The sequence below is a fragment of the Ursus americanus genome, chromosome 12 (genome assembly GCF_024610735.1).
Source record: "Ursus americanus isolate L20-20 chromosome 12, mUrsAme1.1.p, whole genome shotgun sequence".
Taxonomy (NCBI): domain Eukaryota; kingdom Metazoa; phylum Chordata; class Mammalia; order Carnivora; family Ursidae; genus Ursus; species Ursus americanus.
The window spans coordinates 42716189-42737677 of record NC_142138.1 but is presented as its reverse complement, the minus strand read 5'-3'; the positions used below and the strand labels follow the sequence as shown (position 1 = coordinate 42737677).

Here is a 21489-nt window from a genome sequence, read left to right as displayed (position 1 = left end):
TTCCAAAGAGCATGGGTTGGCTCTAAATACTAACAACAAACTAATAATAGTTAACTTAATTCCCCCTCCTTATTTTAAGTTAAGCTAATTCAATGAACGTTTTTTAAACCATCCTTATTGTGGTACTTTTCTTCACGCTTTTAGCTAAGAAAATTTCACTTTTTGAAGTGAGAACTGGATTATAGTTTTCTTTTGAATGATAGGTATGCCTGTGAAGCTTAGAACATGTGTGCATTGCAATACGACGTTTACAAGTGCTGTTAGCCTGTCCAACCACTTACGCGCTTATGCACGAAAGAAGAGTGCTGGACTTTTGACTGGTACAGGTATGTTTGAACAGATAACACAGCAAGTCTGCTTGGTACAGTACACTTTTTTTCTCACCAGACTGGTGCTAGTTCAGATGATATTTATAGCTTTCTTTGGTAAGCACAGTTGAGACTGAATATACATTAAATTTCAGCAACTTGTAAACTGTTAGATATAATTTTAAGCAAGTTATTCTTTTTCATTTGGCTCTTACTGACTTGATTTGGGGGAAAAAAACCAATAGAGGTGTGGAACTTTTGAGTCTACATAATTCCCATTGATTTTTAAATTATACTATTTTTGATTCTTAAATTTATTTTTGTTAGTGGATTCCAGTAAGGCACCTCTCTTTGGTAAAAAAAGATTGTAGTTCTAGCTTAAGGAAGTGCTTTATTAGGAAAGGAAATTATTGTGAAATTTTAAATATGTAGCTTGATTAGAAAACTAAGCAAAACTAAGGAATTTTCATTAGTTTATATATTAGATCTTTAAAGGGACAAGCCTTAATAATGGCCCATGTTGACAACTGAATAGATTTTTCTTTTAATGCTCCTAAACTATGTTTAGGATTAATAAATACAGCCAAGCACATAAATGTTAGCATGCACATTTCTGTGTTATTTTTGGTTGGTTAGCCCAGCCTTGCAGATACCTCTTCATATTGCTAGCCTGTGAAAAATTTTTTAGTTTACTCACATGTAATACTGCTTCTTACCCCTACTAAATGCCTTGCTCTTTTCATTTGTAGCCTTTCAAGCTACCCTGCTTTAGCAAATCCCATTTCTCTCACGTCTTAAAGTATACCCTCTTTTCTAAATCTATCCACATAAATCCTTTTGCCTAAAATTCTCCTTCCAATCTTTTTATTTCTCTTGCTCTTTTAGATCACTGCCTTCTGCTTTCTTCTAGTTGTTGTTTTCCCAACTTTTTTGTTCTTCCTCATGTCTTCCTATGGCTTACATCCAATATGTTCTTGCTACCAAAGAAACACTTGTATTCATACTAATGTCTTTCTTTCTTCTGCTTCTTTGCTTTATCCTTTGACTTGATACACAAATGACCAGGGATGACCGTTGACTGTATTAAAAGAATAGAGTGAGTTTTACTTTACTGAATTAGTAACCTCTTACTGCGAGGTTTAGTTTTTATGTTGTTATTCCTACCTTCTTCAGGCTTGGAAGGTGATTGCTGACATTATAATCAGGGAGACAGTGAAAATAAAAGAATATAGAAACAGAAATTCATCATTGTTATCATAATCACTAACTTTTATTAAACACTGTGTCAGGCACTGTGCTGTGCATATCATTTAACTTCACAACCACTGTATAAGTTATAGGTACAATAAATCTCTCAATTTCACAGGACACTGGGGCTTAGAGAACTTAATCAAGTTACCCAAACTTCTGTAGTTATTAATAGCAAAGTTGAAAAATAAGCCTGTCTTATCCTAGACCTATGTTTGTAATCACTATTTTCTGCCACATACAGAACACAAGCAATTGGAAATCCTAAAATGAAGTTCACTTTAAGTTGGGGAGCATTCTGGTGAAGACTGAATAAATAAGAGTCTTACAAAGAACAGGGACCCAAGAAAGAGGCCTGGATTAGATTTTAGAGGACTTTAAAAAATATTTCAGTCTGACATATCAGACAGATAATTGCAAATACTCAATGAGGCACATCTCTCCAGTACCGATTTTGTAGGCCATTAAAAAATGGTTTTGCTTCATCTGAAAATCTTTCAAAACATAGGATTAATTATTTAAAAATAACTGATCGTTAGTAACCCTCCACTGACCAAGGGTGCATTCTAATGAATACTTTATTATCTAAAAAATGTCATTATTAAAGAAAAAAGTAATATAGGATGAATGGGGATACATATCTTACGGCATTAAAAAAAAAAGAGGGTATTACTTTTTAAATACCTTCGATACTAACCGAAATGTCAGAAGTGTTAGAAAATATAAGTTGTGTGTTTGGCAGTCCTAAGGCAAAGAGAAGGGAAATGAAAAGCTGAAGAAAGTCTAAGGTGGTGTTTTCCACAGCCCATACCCACTTTTAAGAAAAATAAAAAATTCATGCACCTTTTTCTTAGAAATTCTGAAACTTCTCCCCTGGTTTTTGAAACTTTTTGACCAGTAGAGCTACACAGAAGATGTCTTTGCTGCTTACTTATGCCAACTATAAAGGTTTTTTTTATCAGCTTTATTAATATTTTTCATTTTCCAAATGGAACATTTTGTATTATATTTATAAACTCCAGTTGCCTATTTTCTTCCCCCATATCAGTTTCAGTGGTGTAAGTCAGTGGTCCCAACCTGTAGTTTCTGGAGGGTTCCACTGGATTATTATAAGGGAGTCATCAATGTGTATGAGTAACAAGAATTATTTTTCAAGAATATATAGATGCTGTTTTGATGAAAGAAATAAAAAATCGTTTTTAAAAAACCTTATCTTAATTGAAGTAGATCACAAAACTGGAACAATATAAGGGGAAAATAGGTAGGACTAAAGCCTCCATAAGAATGTCTGGTACCCAATTCAAGTAGTCTTCATTAATGTGGATTTTATTTATGTGGCCTCCTCTTGAAGAAGAAGCTTAGGTATCCCTAGAGTAAATGCTAAAAGTCTGCATGGCTACCTAGGATAGAATAAACCCCCAAGCCTTCTCTTAGAAGACACCAGCTCCTGGCCTCTTCTGTGGGAATTAACAGTCTTTTGAGGGAGGTAAATATTCTAGCTAGCCTCAGTAGACCAAAAAGAATGCTTCTCTGCTTCCCTAAATAACTATTTACTTGATGACTCACATAATTCTAATGTGATAGTTCTCAGTCTTTTTTGGGTCTTTGACCTCTTTGAGAATTTTATGAAAGCTGTGGGCCCCATACCAGAAACATGCACTTATTCATCCACAGATAAAAAGTTTTCTATATATAGGTTTTATATCCCTTGAAGGTTATCATCTATAGACCCTTCTCCCTCTGTCAGGAAGCTGAGAAAGTGGAGATGACAAAATAAAAATGAAGTAGAAAGAACACAGAACTAGGAATCAGGAGCCCTAAGAAATCTTTTTTTTTTTTTTTTTGGTAAGAGTTAGAAAATGCTTAAAATACCAGAATTTGTAACATCAAAACTAATTTATGTGGTCACAAATATAAATTAAAATCTAATATGCTTCATTATTTTAGTGAAAGGACATGATGAATAATGAAGTAGGAAAGCTTGGAATTAATAACCTGGAAGGGTAGCCATACTTGGGACAGAGTTAAATTGTCAAAAAAGAATAGACTTCATTTTGCCCAGAACTGACCCAATTTATAATCCATTGGGCAGGTTCAAATAATTGTTTAATAATTTCCATGTGCCTTCCGTTGTGGATAATAATTTATGAAGTGTTTTGTTTGTTTTTTTACCTTTTTTAAAAATGCATTTTTTTTCTAAAGAGACTAGTGCCAAAGGTTTACTTTATATCATATATCGTAAATTCAAGGCATACTTCTAAATAGGAATTTATTACAGTTAACATAGACCACACTATTGGTGGACTTCTTTTTCAGGTTTTGTTCTCTTTAGATTAACTGCTCACACAAATTTTTTCCTGATTAATTCTTTATACAATCTAATGAGAACATTATATAATTTTCATTAAAAATCAGAAATCTTATGTAGTTCATATTAAATGCTTTTGGACTTTTAATTTTACTATTGACTTTTTTATGTTTAATATTTAAATTATATGATACCCTTTTTATACTGGCAGTATTAAAAACACAGCATTACCAAGTTATTAATAGAGTGTACACACTGGGTAGCCCTGTTGTCCCAACCGAGTAATAGAAAAGTGCCTCTTTCATAAGTGTCCTGTATTGGACAATAAATTATATGGTCACCTTGGTTATTAAAGTTTCTAAAATATTTAAAATTATTTAAGGCAGAGTATATTCTATTAACTTAATCTGCAGTAAGGAACTGAAAAAGAAAAATATTCTGAGGTCAAAATAAGAGTGAATTCCAGCAGGTAAAGAAAAGGAAATAATTAAGGTCTGAGTAGGTTGTTGTGAAAGGAAATACATCAGTCAGATGAATGCATGTTTGCACTATGCTTCCCTGCGGTACAGAGCCATGTTTTCTCTTGGAAAGAAGAAAGAGTAGCAGTGGTGTTCAGCATTTTTATTGGAGCTCCATTTTACATCTTGACCTGTATACAAACTCACATTAATACACAAACTCACTTTTGTTTGCTCATTACTCACCTGAATTGAATGTGATGTACTCTAATATTTCTATTTTATTCTTTTTCATTAAAAATAATGTTAGTCATAACCCAGTAAATCGATTTACTACCTACTAAGAAGTTAGTACCCACAGATTGAAAACACTCCCCTTAAGTGACTTTTTCTCTTAAGGACTAATACTGACCAGAATTAACAATAGTAATGTTTCAGAAATCATAGTACTTCCTCTCTGGCAGCAAGTAAATTTTCTTTACTCATTGTATTCAAATGTTTATCTGTAGATCATATTTTTTTAATAAAATGCTGGCCTCCAATATTTAAAATAAATTGGAGATTTCTAGTTACTTAAAATTAATGCAAGAAAAGCTTTTTTTTTTTTTTTTTAAGAAGGGGTGGGGCAGAGGGAAAGGGAGAGAGAGAATCTGAAGCATACTCCACACGACAAGCGTAGAGCCCAACACAGGGATTGATCTCACAAACCTGAGATCATGACCAGAGCCGAAATCAAGAGTGGGAAGCTTAACTGACTCAGCCACCCAGGTGCCCCCAAAAACATTTTTATATGCAAATATATTTGGGGGAAGGGCTTCATTTCATTACCTTCAGAACACTTCCATGACAACATTTCTTAGAAGTAAAGCAGGATTATTGGTATTCTACACCAGCAGACTCACCACCATCATAATTAATAAATAACTTCCAATGAGATAAAGAGAACTTAAAAATTGGTATTAGAGAGTCTTTCAGTCAATACCACCAGTGCAATATATCTGCTTTCCTTTTTTAGGAAAGTCAGTGTTTTATTTTTCATACCATCTAATTTTAAATGGAATAGTAGATTGTGTGTTATTATTTAATAGGGTCTTTTGCCTGTTTTCAGCTTTAATGATATAATTGGCCATAGAGGCCTGCAACAACAAGCGCTAATGAATGCGTAACACAGTACCAGGTGCTGAGCGCGTGGATAAGCCACCAGAAAAGTAATTCTTACATTGTGGAAAGTGCTATAGGAGCACTTTTCTCCTGTGGTGGAAAGAAAGAGTAGTATTGTGAAAGCTTCTCAAGATGAATTAAATTATTTGTCTTTTCATGAGTGTCTCTGCAGTGTCTTTTAAAACACTATTATAATATTGCATCTTGAGGAAATTGTATGCTTTTATAGTGATTCATTCAGCCTGAAAGAGTACAAACAGAACATTTTTACCTTATTATTATGATTAAACTTTAAAGGAGCAAACTAGCTTTTAGTTAAAGCAGATACCTTGATAATTACTCTAGACTAGGCTATATGGAGGATGCATGAGAAGTATGAAATATGTCCCTGTCATCAAAGAACTTAGGAAAGCATTATTGGCAACACATATAATACTATCAAAATTAGAGAACTGTGCAAGATAGTATACGAGTAAATGGAAGTAAAGTATAAGTGTTGTAGGAGCTAAAGGTGTGTTTATTTTAGTCTAGGCCTTTTGAGGGGAGTTGGGAATTAAGTTGGGTTCTTTTTTCCTGTTGCTCTTACAATTTGTCTCATTATTAAATAGAGCCTCAAAAAGAAGGAAAAAGGAAAAGTAAGGGTAGTTCATGTTCCTGTGTTTCTTGTCATTATGTTTAAAATAAGAGGGAAAAATAAAACTGGTAGTCAAAATTTTCATTGATTCAACAAAAGTTTTAGTTATTCTATCGTGTACCAGGACAGTGCTAGCTCTGAGGCCACAAAGACCCTGCACTTCCGCTGCATAAACATACTCATGATTCTGTGGGATAAGTACAAGTGTGTTAATATGGAAAAGTTTAAGCTAAACCCTAAACCTGAAGGATGAGTAGTTTTAGGAAGAAGAGATGAAGTAGAACATTCTAGGTAGAGAGAAGGACATAGTTTAGGCACAAAAGGATGAAATTTTGAGTTCAGGAGGTACTGGAAGATTGAATTGCAGGTATTTGGGAAGACAGTAATGCCAGAAAGGTGGGGTTGAGGCTTTGAATGCTTGCTTAAAAATTTAGGAAATCATGGAAGAATTTTTTAAAATAAGGGAATAATGTGGTCAGACTTGTATTTTAAAAAGCTATTCCTGATAAAATGAAAGATGTCTTTCTGTATTTTCTTGGCTATAACTTATCTCTGTAGTATTGTTCTTCATTAAAAGTGCATATCTGTATGTATTTATCTGCACAATAATGTATCATCATTCAGCATTAGCACAACAATAAATTGTTCAAATTGAATAAATTTTCCAGGTAATCGAAGACTAGTGTCACACCCGATTTTATCCTAACCATTTTGATGATAATGTTTCTAAGATATTGTTCTTATTTCTGCCTTGTGAAATAAGAGTCACCCTTTAATCATTTGTTAATTAAGAGTCACCTTTATGGATACTAAGTGTTTTATTATGTCAGCAAGAAATGGGCTGTTTGCCCACAATATTAAAAATTGATTGGCTGATCTATTCAACAAGCAGTTTTTTTTTCAGTTCCTGCTTGGTTTATGCATTGTGCTAAGTACTACAGAGATAAATTGGATCTTATAGTAGAAGCATATAGTACATAACTGTAATACCAGACAAATTGTAAGTGCCATTGGAGAGGTACGCCTCTCCTCATGAAATACTGTGGAAGTTCAGAGGAAGAGGAAGGTGCTTCAGCTGGACCAGGACCCAGCAAGGCTTTTGGAAGTAACATTTGATTTGGACCCTGAAGATAGCTAATTGAAGTGGAAATAGGTATCTGGGGTAGGGAAGAAACATATCTGTAGGATGGAGCAACTTGGGACAGTGGGAAGTTTATTGAAAATACAAGGAAGTAGGAGGTAGAGGTGGACAGGTAAAGGATGTGGAATGCTAATCTATGATGATAGAATTAACTTCGTAGTGAGCAGCAAATGAAATTTTGTTTGTTTTTTTAAGAATTTGAGAAAAGTTAAAGGATTTGCTGGGGAGGTGGAGAAATTGTAGGTGAGACATTTTAGGAGGACTGAACCAGGACAATAACAATATGAATATAAAGGAAAGATAATAGATGTACAGGTAATACTAAGGAAGTAAAATAAGTAGAACTTGGCATATTAATTAGAGGTAGAAGAATAAGAGGACAGAGATAGAGATGACTCAGGTTTTAAATCTTGTTACCAGGAGGATGGTTATACCAGTCAATATAGTTAATGAATCTACTACCATGGTGTTCCTGAGCAAAGGGTAGGCTTCATTACTTATCCAGCAAGACATTGTCATCTAGTTATTCACTGTAACAAAGCAAATTTATTGGATCAGTAAATTTGTGTTGAGAGTGGAACCCCCGAAGAGTTTTGTACCATTGTAGCACAAAATACTTACGTTTTATGTTGCCTGTTTTTGATGTCATTAGTTATAAAATTTAGGAGTTCTATTTGGTTGATAATCTTTTTTGACCAGCCACTTGTTTTTCATAAAAATCTTAACTAGTCTCCTACCATTCTTGTTGGTTCTGTTACTAATTTTCTGAGTTTTGCTTTTTATATCTTGTTTGATCTTTTTAACAATTGTATTAACCTAGATTTTTTATGTTTGGACTTTGTAACATGTCTAAAATCTTTATATCCTTTGTTGTAATGTTTTGTGTTTGCTGTGATTTCTATTCTAACATGAATTTTTTAATGCTGTTTATAATCTGTATTAAGATATAGTTAGACCTTCCAAGTAACAAAGCATGTTCTGGCCAGAGCTAACTTGTGAGTAATCTGCATTAAATGACTTTATGGAAATAATAAAACAATACACAGACTTTCTCTTTTAGAGGTTAGGGTGAGAGTATGACTTGATGGAGACTGTTGATCCCTCATGTATCTAAGAAGTGGAAAAATAGTATTCACTGTTTCTTTGTTGTTTCTGGAATTTGAGGAATAAGGTTAATTTTTGCTGTGCAGTGTTTAGAACATATATTTAATTGTGGCCTTAGCTTGTAGTTAACTCAGAGCAGAAGGTACGTGGTCAACACCATTTTGATTATAGTTTGGATTTTGGCTGGAATGTGTAAGCACTTCAAAATTATTAAAAAAAAATCAGATCAATGGGGATTTGTGCATTTGTGACCTTTAGATATACCATTATAATTATTGTGCGCCCTATGTAACTTCAACATGACTATATTAAAGATAATTTATGGCAATATTAAAGTAAGGTGGTTTCCTTACCTAAGCAATTTTATAATCAGGAACATTTAATTACTCCTACTAAATATGAAATGATATTTTGAAAATACTGAGGTTTTTTAGGGGTCAGGGAGTGATTGTATGCAAATAATTATAAACAAAAGTGTTTTGTAGCAGACTAGTTATGTATTTTAATGTTTATTCCAGTTTTCGGTGTGTCTTAGTTTTGGAAAAGTGGTTGATATTGGTAAGTGCATATTTTGCTTTAGTAAAACAGCATGCAGGGCCAACCCATCTTAAGAAATTTTAAATGTTTTTTTCCTAGCCTGTTACCACAGAGAAATAATACATTTGCTATCCTTATTAACTCTTAACTAATCAGTAAACAATTTGTAGCCAGGGTATTGTTAGCTTTTAGCTTTTTTTTTTTTTTTTTTTTTTAAGATTTTATTTATTTGACAGAGATAGAGACAGCCAGCGGGAGAGGGAACACAAGCAGGAGGAGCGGGAGAGGAAGAAGCAGGCTCACAGCGGAGGAGCCTGATGTGGGGCTCGATCCCGTAACGCCGGGATCACGCCCTGAGCCGAAGGCAGGCGCTTAACCGCTGTGCCACCCAGGCGCGCCAGCTTTTAGCTTTTGACAAGCTGGAAAAACTGGTCTGCTTCCAATTTCTTTGTTTATAAAAATCTGTGATAAAGTATACTTTCGTTTAGCTTTTCTCTTCACATCTTAGGGTAATATTGCTCAGAATATTCTTTTACAAATATCCCCTCTACTTTGAAAAAGCAGAAACTTCTACAAATTGAATGTACCTTTTTTTTCTCCCAATTAGACCTAAGTTTAAATAAAGGCTTGGACTCATTCTCTGAACCAAGGATAGAAGGCTATTCCTACCCTTAATATAATCCTTAACTTCTAGGGCAAACTCAAGCTACCTGCCTCTTCTAGACTAATACTTTAAGCAGGAAACCTCATACTTAAAGCAAAGGAGATCTGCTTTTCAAGTATTTTGCATTCCATCCTCTTCTAGGTAAAGTGTTAAATCATGCAGGATCTAATTAACTTTGCCATGATTGCTCTGTGATTCTGGGTTCGTTATTACTTTTAGTCACTGAGAATGAAAACTCTAAAAATTGATGAAAGTAACTTAGGATACTGAAAAAATATCTAATTTTGGAATGAAAATATCAAGAGAAAATAATGGTGAAAATATACTTCTGAGGTTGCTAATTGTGTATCTATATGCTTAATTCTGATTGGAAGGGGAACATTGCTTTTCATGACAATAAACCCCTTAAACTGCTTTATGTGTATCTTGGGAATAATGACTGGTTTGATTATGGCAGTATACCTAGACACAAAAAATTGGTATTGGGAGTAGGGAAGTCCTTTCCATTTTAATGGGCTATAGAGAGTGGGATTTAACGATTTTTCTCTTAATAGCTATTTTTTTTTTATGAGCCAAGAGATTAAGAGGTAGAGCTGAGGGCTGCCTTTCTCATTTAGAGTGGTAGGTACTCAGGACCCAGAACTGGCTACATAATTTGCAGGATCCAGTGCAAAATGAAGATGTAACGTCTTGTGTTAAAAAACTATTAAGAATTTCAAGACTGCGTACGACAACAGTGTTGAACCAAGTATGGGATCCTATGTGACTGCACAAGTCATATACCCATGAAGTCTGTCTCGTAGGCACTTTATGCAAAGAGAAGAGTGTACACTGAAGAAATAAGAATTTGGCTTCCTCTATCCCCCATCCCTATTTTATACAAGGTAACATGTTTCTCCTCCCATTCCTACCCCCCCGCCAAAAAGCGATGTTCCCTTTTTAGTTGGGGCTAAGGGAAAGAAAATGCTCTTTGCACAGTCTTTTATGTGATTGGGAGTTACGAACTTTGAAGGATTAATGACAGCAACTAGAATTGAGTTTATCATCTTACATTTGTGTACCCCTTGGGACATATGCATTCTCCTCCCACCTCTCCACTGCCACTACTTACCTCCACCACCAGTGTGTTAATGGTGGTGGAATGATGACTTAACCTGTTTCCATCTTTTTTTATTCCTACTGTCTTCCTGAATGAGTTCATAGCTGCTATTGCTGCCTACCCATCTTCCACAGGCTAACTAGGTGGAGAAGAAATTTTCTTCTCTCTAGTAGAGCTATACCATACTTCTTATTTTGGATGTGTATAATTTGGCCATTGTATTAAGTTTCACTTTACTCCAGAGATGCCAAAAACCAGTTAGGAACAAAACAGATGAAATGGAACTTTCGGTTAAATGGGTGGGGGAGAATGATTGCAAATAAAAATATTTTGAAGGTGAATGTTAATTTAGTTATGATGTGCTTCTTTACCACACTGAAGGTTCAGGTGTTTCTAAAAAGTAAACACTCATTTTTGGAGGTCATTTGTGTAGTGAACTAAAAAGAAAATGACATTCATTGAAACAGTTATATGTAATGGGCAGAAAGGTGGAAAGGTCAAAAGGACTTATTTAATAATGTTGGAGCCCAAAGTAAATTCTTTTTCTTCTAGGTGTAAAACTAAATAAGGCTCAGAAAGCAAACTCGAATTTGTATCTCTTGTGTTACCCATTGATTTGCTTTTAACTGATCTGGTTTAGTGCTTTAGATGCATTTGTTGTTGTTGCTATTGTTGTTGCTGCTGTTGTTGTATTTTGTAGCATAGCAGTATGGTGTTCTTTTTGAGGGTTCATAAGTCTACTGTATTTCTCTTTCATTGCTATTTGATCAAACAGCTGTTTTACTGAAAGGAAAGGTATATTCTAAACCTTACAGCGTTATTTATTCTCCTTATAAGTAAAATACTCCCGGTAGCAAATTAGATCCTTTATAAATCAGATAACTGCAAAGATGTTTTTAACAGTCTTCTGGTTAAAATTGATCACTTAGACATTTTCTGCCCCTCTGAATAGGTACCTTAGGAAGGTTTGAATGACTGAGTTTGTTCCTTTCTAAAATGTAGTTACACTCAAGGAGAAGAAAATTAAGATTCTAAAAACCAGTCTAATATATAGTGTAAATTTTAAGTATAGAAACAGTGTTAGATTACAATGCTTTGGAAGAGATAAAAAGTGTGTGTGTTTTTATTTTTTGACACTAACAAATAAGTGCAAATAAAATCCTGTAACAAAGAAAGGCTTTGTATAAAGTTATGTATTTGGCAGATTATTAATGTAAACAACTTTTGTTAAACCTTTGGCTATTTATCGCAAATATTGATAAGCCCCATTATACTAAAACTGAATGTGTTAGTGATCTGCTTTTAATGTTCTAGTGACTTCCTGGTACAGTCCAGAATAAAACTGCTTTTCCCTTTAGATATAATAAAAACTGTTGAATGAGAAGATTTGTGTAATAGATACGTTTGTACATCATCTTTTTCAATCAGCGGAACATTTTGTGTAAATCATCTTTTTCATGTAGAGAATACCATATGGATGTCCCCTTTGTGTGTGTATTAATAATATATTAAATACTCATTTTTTTTGCAGATTTTTCTAAAATGTTTGGGCAATAATGAAGGGGTGAAGTTTGGTTGTTGGTATTAGAAAAATACTATTCCTGTAAAATGTATTCATGTTTTACCATCTAAAATAAATAAGTGACATTTCAGGGGATAAGAAATTTAAAAGTGATCATGGAGATATTAAGACACAAAGGTATTTAGGTATAATTACCAGAGATCCCAAGCTTTTAATATCCTTACTTTATGGACACATTTCCAAGGATGCCCAATGCATGTGGTTCTATAAATTTACTTAGAATCCTGGGTAATAGAGATTCTCGATCATACGCTGGGAAAGTTGTCCTACTTTCCAAAGTCATGATACCTTCAAATATTAATTACTACAAAAGTTTATGGCATTGTCATTTAAAATTTAAATCTGATCATTCATAAAACAGCTTAGACCTCAGTTTCTTGAGTCCATACAACATCAAAAGTCAGAAAAAATCTTTTTCCTGTATTAAAATAGAAAACATTTCTATATCTCAAAGTAAACATGTCCAGTTCCATTTTTAAGAATTATGGCATCCAAATACAACGGATAAAAACATTCTATTGCATACATGCCCATCACCCTCTGCCCGTCTCTCTCAATTTGCTTTACACACTTAACATTAGCATTCTGTGAACAAATTTTTAAAGAACTGTTATAATGCATTCTGTTTGTATCCTACAGTAATTTATTTACATTTAAAAAGGAATTTGAATACAGTGTGGCAATTTTGACAACCAGCAAGTTCATCAAAGTAAGATTCTCCCTATAATCTCATAATGAACCAAATGCTTACTCTGTTCCACATAACAAAGACAGGGATTGTGTGTGGTTTTACCTTTTATATAGGGAAAGAATAGCTGCCATCTAGTAGCACTTAGCCCTTTGAGTTCCCTAAACTTTACTTCTAGTGTATGAATTGCTTTATGCTTTAAAATCCACTTAAATTCAGATGCTCATCAGTGCAACTAGGAAAAAGAAGGTGCTAATTAGAAAGCACTTGATACCTCACTCTTCCTACTGGTTGTGAAGAACTTAGTTTCTACATTTAAGCTAGACTGATCAATGAAGAATTTCAGTGTGACTGTTAGCAACATACTCATTTGAACAAATGACGCACAGGTGTTCTACAGGAATGCTACCTGTATTGCATAGTGATAGAACAAATTTCCATTCATATGCTGTCTAAATGTCAAAGGTTAAATTATTGGGTTTTCCTTTGTGTTTTACACCAGAAGTTTTTGAGTTTCTACTGTGTGCCAGGCTCTTGACTGAGATAACTAATAATTTATAAGATTTTTCTATTCCAGATTTTGGTGGTTTAGCTTTGAATTAGCCATTCTTAACTTGATTTTCTGCAGTTCTTTACTTATTAGATTCTTCTTCTGAACATAAGCAAAGGAATACTCTGGGCCCAAGCAGGATTTTACTTTTAAAGAGGCAGGTGACTAGAAGCAGAAACCAGTGGCTTGAATGAGATTTATCTAGGCTTCTCATGGTTTTTAATTTTCTATATGACATTTCTGTTAGCATTGCCACTTGACTACTGTAAGGAGCTGTGTGTACTGATTTTGTAATAGCATCTATTCTTTTTGGAATCTGGACTTTGAACAACTCATTTCAAAGAATCCTTGAATACCAGTTCCTATTCTCTCTTACCTAGATTTTTCCAGGGGATTTCACATGACAAGTTAACAGAAGAAAAGCCATTTGTGTAACTCTTCTGTTACATTTGTTTCCCTCCCCCTTGGATCCCTAGAGATAAACTCTTACCTTCTCTTCCTGCTAATTGACCAGCAGCACCCTGGAATATTGTCATCCCTTTGTCCGAAGGAATGGTGTAGTTGTATTCAAAGACCAAAAAAAATGTTATGTCCTGTCATTCCTACCTATAAAAAAATACCTTTTTTCCCTCTATTAAATTAGATTTTTTAGAATAAGTGATTGAAGAAGTCAAGAAATTGAAAATTGTCAAGAACAGCACTAAAATTGTGATCCACTTTTAATATAAAAATCTCTTTTCCCTCTTTAATCACATTTTAAAAATAAGTTGTAGGAGAAAATGTAAAAATTTTTTTAAAAAATGTAAAGAATAGCATTACGTTTCCGGTCCATTGTAAACTTATTTGAGATAATCTGGATTTACATTTATTTCTTAGTAAAATAAAACATTATTATACATGCAATACAGGTTGAGTTAAAAAATGAGAGTTGAGCTTTTTTTGCCCTTCCAAATGTAGGGCCAGCATATAATTTTAAGAGCTATTTATTATGTATTTGCTATAAAATTGATTTCTCATTGACTTTTTATTATGTTGTTGATGATTCTTTACTAAGTTTTCAAAGCATGTGAGACCTACTTAATGGAATAGTAATCAGATGGAAACTTAATTTAATGATCTTAAATAAAAGGTTATAATTTCCTGGAAATAAGGAAGATTAACTAGATATGAAAATAATGTACCTGTGATTGTAAGAGGAAAGATTACCATTGTAATAATTGGCCACTTTAGTAATTTCAAGTTTAGTTACATTCTCTCAGTTCTAGTTTGGTATATGATAAAGCATTATTTGAAAAGTAGTACAGGAAGAATGTATACAGATAATATTACTGTTGTTAAAGACCCAGCTGCAAGTTAGTGCATGCATGTAGTCAGGGACTACAAATGAATGTAGACTTTTTCTAACTTGGTTTAGATGGTCTGACCTCTCTAGAAGTATGTATTTATATTTCAGAATATATATAAAATGTTAAGTCTTTCTCATCCCTTTTTTAGCCTTAGATTGTAAGCAAAAGAAATCAAGGTCAAGATCTGGAAGCAAGAAGAAAATGCTAACATTACCTCATGGTGCTGACGAGGTTTACATTCTCCGATGCAGGTATATGCTTATTTTGCCATATTTGCTCAGTTTCTTCAGATTTTGTTTTGAGACATATTAGGGATTTTTAATTTGTGGCAGAAGGTTCATTCTCATCTATCAAGTTATAAATGAACTTTTGGAGATAGGCTTAAAATCTTAACTTAGCTCATAATACACTATTTCACAACTGATGAATAAAGATTTTATATTATCTCAGAACTTCAATGATACTGTGATTTATGAAAGTAGCTTTTTTTGTTGTGGTGTTTTATTTATTTGCTTTGTTTGGTTTACTTTGATTTGGTTTGAATTGTTTTTTTATTTGTCTTAAGTTTCTGCTTCTTAGGAATACATTTCTTTCCACTCATACTTCTGAATATAGCTATACAGACTTATTCCCACCTCCTTCTGTACTCATCCCCATGCAGTTTAAGGAATTCTGAATTGGGGAAGGGTCTTTCAAAAAGAATGGTACATTTTAGAATTATAGTTTTGTTTTTAAATGTTATTGAGATTAATTAAATTTAATTTAAATGTTATTGAGGTTAATTAATTAATTTTAATTTAATAATGTTTCCACCTCTACAAATACTACTACAGGTAATATAGCTGTTGAGCATATGAATTGACAGTTTTATATTGTATTAAATCATTTTGACTTTATATGTATTTAAAAACTGTTGTCAAGTACTCCAGTATAGGATAGTATCTCCAAGATATAATAAAGTCTGCTTCTTATGTTTATGGATTTTATGTGAATTGGTTTTAAATAAAGGGAATTGGTCATGTTAAGAGAACTGTTATCAACTTCTTCTATAGGTTTTGTGGCCTAGTCTTTCGTGGACCGTTGTCTGTTCAGGAAGACTGGATTAAGCACTTACAACGACACATTGTAAACGCTAATCTTCCACGGACTGGAGCTGGCATGGTGGAAGTCACGTCACTACTTAAAAAGCCTGCCTCCATTACAGAAACTTCATTTTCTCTACTAATGGCAGAAGCAGCTTCATAGAACAAGGAAACCTTTTAAATAGCAGATTTAAATTGGATGTAAATTTGAAATTCTTTGTCTTTTTTTTTTAAAGCCACGTTAAATTATCCGTTTATAAATACTAAAGCAGGAAAATGGGGAAAAATGAATTACAGTGACATCAGAGCAAACTGAGTACTTCAAACAGTAAGTAGTCTATATATTTTATATAGGATGGAAGATGTGTTTTTAAGATTTACTAAGTTTTGTCAGTTAACTGTGTTCACTCAATGAAAGATCAGTACATGTAAGCAGTCATTAATTAACTGTTGCACATGGATAACTTAAAGACAGACCTATTGGAAAATTACATTTTCTGCAGTGTTACCGGAATCAAGGTTCTGTTTATTCCCCACAAGACTTGCATTGAAGAATAAGATATTATATTTTGTTTGTATGTATTTAGTGTTTTGTATAATACCAGGAACCGCTAAACTAAATTTACTCAACTTAGGGCATTAAATATCATGTACTTCATAGTTTGAGACTGTTCACTCAAATAGGGCAGAGTACTATTCTATCTAGATGTGTAAGTGTTTTTTTAAAATCACATGGAACGGTTTTTTTTATACTAAAAAGTGGAGGGAGATTTGTTTAAACAAGTATTTCTAAAAGAAATATGTACATAGTCCTGGAAATTATTTGTGGTAAGGAAATATTCTTTACTCCAGTTGCATTTCTCAGACAATAAAGTGGTGCATCCATGCTACCTCCTACTTTGTCAACAAAGATGCTATTTACCCTTGACATTTTTGTATCATAATAGATTTAAAAAATCTAATGATCTTTATTGCAAGACATCCTTTTGTTAACAGATTTGTTTCTTTTTAATGTTTTACCTAAATTTTGACATGCTTACAGGACAGGTTTGCCTCTTACTTTATTTAACATTGTAGAAATGTAATTAATAAACAACGCTCACTACACAACTTAGAATAGGCTTTCTCATTTATATTCCAAATTTGATCAGTTAGCAAAACTTAATACACCAATTGAAATATTTCTACATATGATGAGAATGTTTACAATTTAAATTTTAGAACTTGTTTTGGATGTGATTATATGTACGAAAATCGTGTAACACTATGCTCATGCTAAGAACCGACATAACGGAATTACTGAAATAAATGTGCTGTGAGGAATGGAAAATATGGTGCAGATGTCTTGGTCATGATAAATTGTGATTCTTTTAAACTCTTTCCAAAAACAAATTATTTCTTTTAACTTGCAATCAGATTCCTTTACAAATAACAGTTTTTGTATGCAAGCACCATTTCATTTTATTTCATGTAGTATGGCTAATACTATAGTTGAAACAAGGATATGCATTGATAACTTTCTTCGTATGTAAATAAAGTTAAAAACAGTTAAAATAAGGAGTATTTTGGTAGAGTATATACATACCTCACTGCCAGTGAAATTGCTTTCCTATGGTATATCTCCTTACCAGAAAAATCTCTAAATAAAAAAAGACTTAAAGAAAATTATAATGTCTATATTGTGAAGCATTTCTTATTTCTATCACTGGTGGAAATAGTCCACTTGAGGTTGTGTTTTATTTTATTTAAATTGTTTATACTTAGCAGGTTACTCTATTCATATACCTTCTATATGAAATTAGGAAGCTGAATTAGATGGATCATTCTCAACCAAGGGTCTCCTGATCTCTGGGGTACTAGATAAGAGAAAAGTACTTCTACGTTATTTTTGTTTTTTGAAATGCCTAATATAAACTATTTTCTGTAAAGATGAGACTAAAATTTCAAATTTCTTTACTTCCGACTGAAATTATACCAAGTCTGTATATACTAGCTGTCTCTTACTGAGCATGTTTCATTGATAGTTATAAGTGATAATTTATATTTTTTTAAATTGGAAGACTTACTTACATACCAAGTAGAGGTCAGGAATTTTTTAAAAATTACAGTTTTGGGGAGGAAAGACTGGCAGTCACTACAGCCCCTTTCAGCTTTATTTTTTATAATGCTGTGATTTTATTAAGCAAACTATCCAGATGTAAGAATACAAGTAGAGGGGCGCCTGGGTGGCTCAGTCGTTAAGTGTCTGCCTTCGGCTCAGGGCGTGATCCCAGGGTCCTGGGATCGAGCCCCACATCAGGCTCCTCTGCTGGGAGCCTGCCTCTTCCTCTCCCACTCCCCCTGCTTGTGTTCCCTCTCTCGCTGGCTGTCTCTCTCTCTGTCAAATAAATAAATAAAATCTTTAAGAAAAAAAAAAAGAATACAAGTAGAATAGGTAGTTTGACCACAGATTTTATAAGCAAATCTAGATTAAATTTTTTATGTTAAGCTATTTAAAACAAGAATTTCTTTTTCTTCATGTGAGAAGAATTAAATAGAATAATTCAAATTAAAAACAGTAAACTAGAGGTATTCCTGGAAAGTAAATTAAACAAAAAACATTTTTCATGGTAAAGATATTTGGGTTTCAAAATTTTAAAGATTCTTTTGGAAGCAAAGTTGATCTTTTATTTGACAACTGGAGAGTTAAGACTTATTTTCATTTGGCTTCCACTAGGAAAGAAATTATATTGTCTCAGGTTACATGGTATCAAAATATGGCATGATTCAATATTGAGTATTGCCTAATTTTCTTCTAATTCTTTTTTTTAATCATTACTTAAAATATTTGAGCTTCTTCAATATTAGAACTTTTTTCTTTTTTTTTTAAATCTGGTTAAAAGTGTTGATTTATTTAACAGCATCAAAACAAAAAAGTTAACTTCTCTAAAAGTAATATTTTCTACTCTGATTCTTTAGAATATATTAGAACCTTGGTATAGCTAATATCTCTGTTTTGGAGTTCACATTTAATTTGGGTTAAGGAGATGATAGTTTTTCAGTAGTAATTTAATAGACTTTTCTTATGGACATACATATAACCTGTCAAGAACTGTACAATTAAAACCTATGAGTCTAAAGATAGCTTTGATTTTTATTTCCTAAGAAAGTTGAATATATGCTCATTTTGGAAATACTATGAAAATGAAAAAGTAGAAAATGGGGGACATTGCCTTGGTATAATCCCTCAAAGACATTTACTTGTAACAGCCTGTTATATTTCTTTCTCGTTTTATTGTTTCAATGTACTTGTGATTGTATATATTATAATGTATACTGTTTTCCCAGTTTTAAATTTGAGTGGTGCATTATATAGATTAACCTTTGAATACTAGATCTGAAAAATTTTCCAATACCAACAACAAATTCTCTGATTCTCCAGGTACCAACTAGGTATCCAGGAATTGGATTCAATTCTGACATTAACTACCTAGAGTTAGCAGCAGCAGACTCCTTGGGCTGAAGAGCTCAGTCCCCACACTTCAGATGCCAGTTACAAGTATTGGGTCACTTGTACTTCTGACCAACTGGCTATAAATTGGGGGTTCCCACAACACCCTTTTCAAATTCAGTAATTTGTTGGAAGAGCCTACAGAACTCAGGAAAACACTTGACTTTGCCAATTCACTATAAAGGCTGTAACTCGGGGGCGCCTGGATGGCTCAGTCAGTTGAACGTCCAACTCTTGATTTTGGCTCAGGTCATAATCTCAGGGTCATGTGATCGAGCCCCACTCCAGGCTCTGTGCTAAGCACAGACTGCTTGTCGCTCTTTCCCTTTGCTCCTCCCCTCCGCCCCCCAGCTTCTCTCTCAAATGGATAAATAAATAAAATCTTTAAAATAAATAAAGACATAACTCAGGAACAGACAAATGGAGAGAGATGCAAGGTATGCAGGGAAGAGGGTGGCATGGAGCTTCCCTGCCCTCTCTGAGTGCACCACCCTCCCAGCATCTTGGTGTGTTTACCAACCTGGAAGCTCTTTGAACTCCGTTGCTTAGAAGTTATTATGGAAGTTTTGTTACATAGGCATGATTGATTAAATCATTGGACATTGGTGGTTAACTCAATCTCAAGCTCTTTTCCCCCTCCCTGGAGGTCTTGGTGGGGCCAAGGTAGGGGTGGTGGGGAGGGGTGCTGAAAGTTGCAATTCTCTAACCATGCCTTGGTTTTTCGGGTAACCAGCCCCCATCCTGAAGCTATTTAAGGGCCCCCAGCCACCAGTAATCTCATTATTCTTGCAAGTTCAGCTGTTACTCATTTTAAAATAAGCTGTTCTGTATTTCCTGATTACTTTTAGTATATTTACTCAATTTTATCTCTAGTTTTCTAAAGTTTTACTGTATGGATGGGAATTTCTTTTTTTATTATTATATACTCAAGTTTGGGATCTCTGCTGGGCATTGGAAATTTCCTAGTCATTGTCTCCCAGCTATTTCTTCTGCCTCGTTGTCTCTCTTTCTTTTGGGACTAAATGTATGTTAAATCCTTTTCACTGTGTCCTCTAGGTTTTTTACCATTTCTTCTCAGTTTTCTGTCTGTTGGTACTACATTTCAGATAATTTCTTTTGACCCATCTTCCAGTTTACTCATTTTCTCAGCTACTGCTAAACCCCATTTACTGAAGTCTTAATTTTGGTTGTAATATTTTTCAGATCTAGAATTTCTGTTGGTTCTTTTTCAGATGCGCTTTTTATTGTTTCTAGTAGCCTGTGTGGCTGTTATCTCCTTAAATATGGTCTGCATAGGTATTTATATATTCTCCTACTGATAATTCCAAATAATTGTGGGTCTGGGGTTATTGATAATTGCTTTTCCTGCTTCTTTTTATGGTATCTTGTTTTCTTATGTGCCTAAATGTTTAACAATACATTATTTTTAGACATTATATTTGGAAGCTATTCTAGATCTATTTTAAAGCCTAGGATAGTACCTTTTCCCATAGGATTTTCATTTACTTCAGCCAGATGAGTAGGGGTTCTACCACTTTAGAACACCTTAAACCCAAATTCAAGATTTGTATTTTCCTGGCCTACCAGATGACCCAAAGTCAGACTATCTATAAGAGCTAGATCATGGGAAAGTTCATATATCTCTGGTTCACCTTTTACCCTGTGAATATAGTTTGTTCTACTAGCTCCAAGCAGCCATCAAAATTGCAACTTAGTTTCATAGCTATTTCTTCCAGATAGAATATGCCCTCTGGGCAAAAATAAAAGGTTTTATTACTGGGTAGTCCCACAGGGTTTCTTGTCTTCTCTTAGAGGGTGATTGAATAATTCTTTATTCTCGGTGTTATTTCTTTGTTGCTTATATGATGTTTTTATTTTTATTAATCCAACCTTTTTAGTTGACCTCATTGAGAGAAATTATTAAGATTATGTAGTCTACCATTATCAGAATCGGAAGCCCTTATATAAATTTCTGGGAGAGGGAATTTTTGTGTGTGTTTTTTAAATTCTGTTTTCCTATACGCCACCTGGGTGGCTCAGTGGATTAAAGTGTCCAACTCTCGGTTTTGGCTCAGGTCATGACCTTAGG

General features: G+C 33.7%; 1 protein-coding gene across 14 annotated transcripts in view; it reads left to right on the top strand.

Annotated features, from left to right (window-relative positions):
- ZNF644 (zinc finger protein 644) overlaps positions 1 to 16145 on the top strand; it is a 99861-nt gene extending 83716 nt beyond the window's left edge. For 12 of the 14 annotated variants that reach the window (XM_087866097.1, XM_045801809.2, XM_045801807.2 and 9 more), the window contains 3 exons: positions 204 to 326; positions 14977 to 15079; positions 15881 to 16145. In XM_087866097.1, coding sequence (XP_087722223.1) covers positions 204 to 326; positions 14977 to 15079; positions 15881 to 16073 — 419 coding nt within the window. In that variant the 3' untranslated portion in view covers positions 16074 to 16145. Of the gene's footprint in view, positions 1 to 203; positions 327 to 12883; positions 12954 to 14976; positions 15080 to 15880 lie in introns of those variants that run through there. The other 2 variants (XM_045801814.2, XM_045801815.2) reach the window with 2 other exon arrangements.
- Positions 16146 to 21489: the final 5344 nt, after the last annotated feature.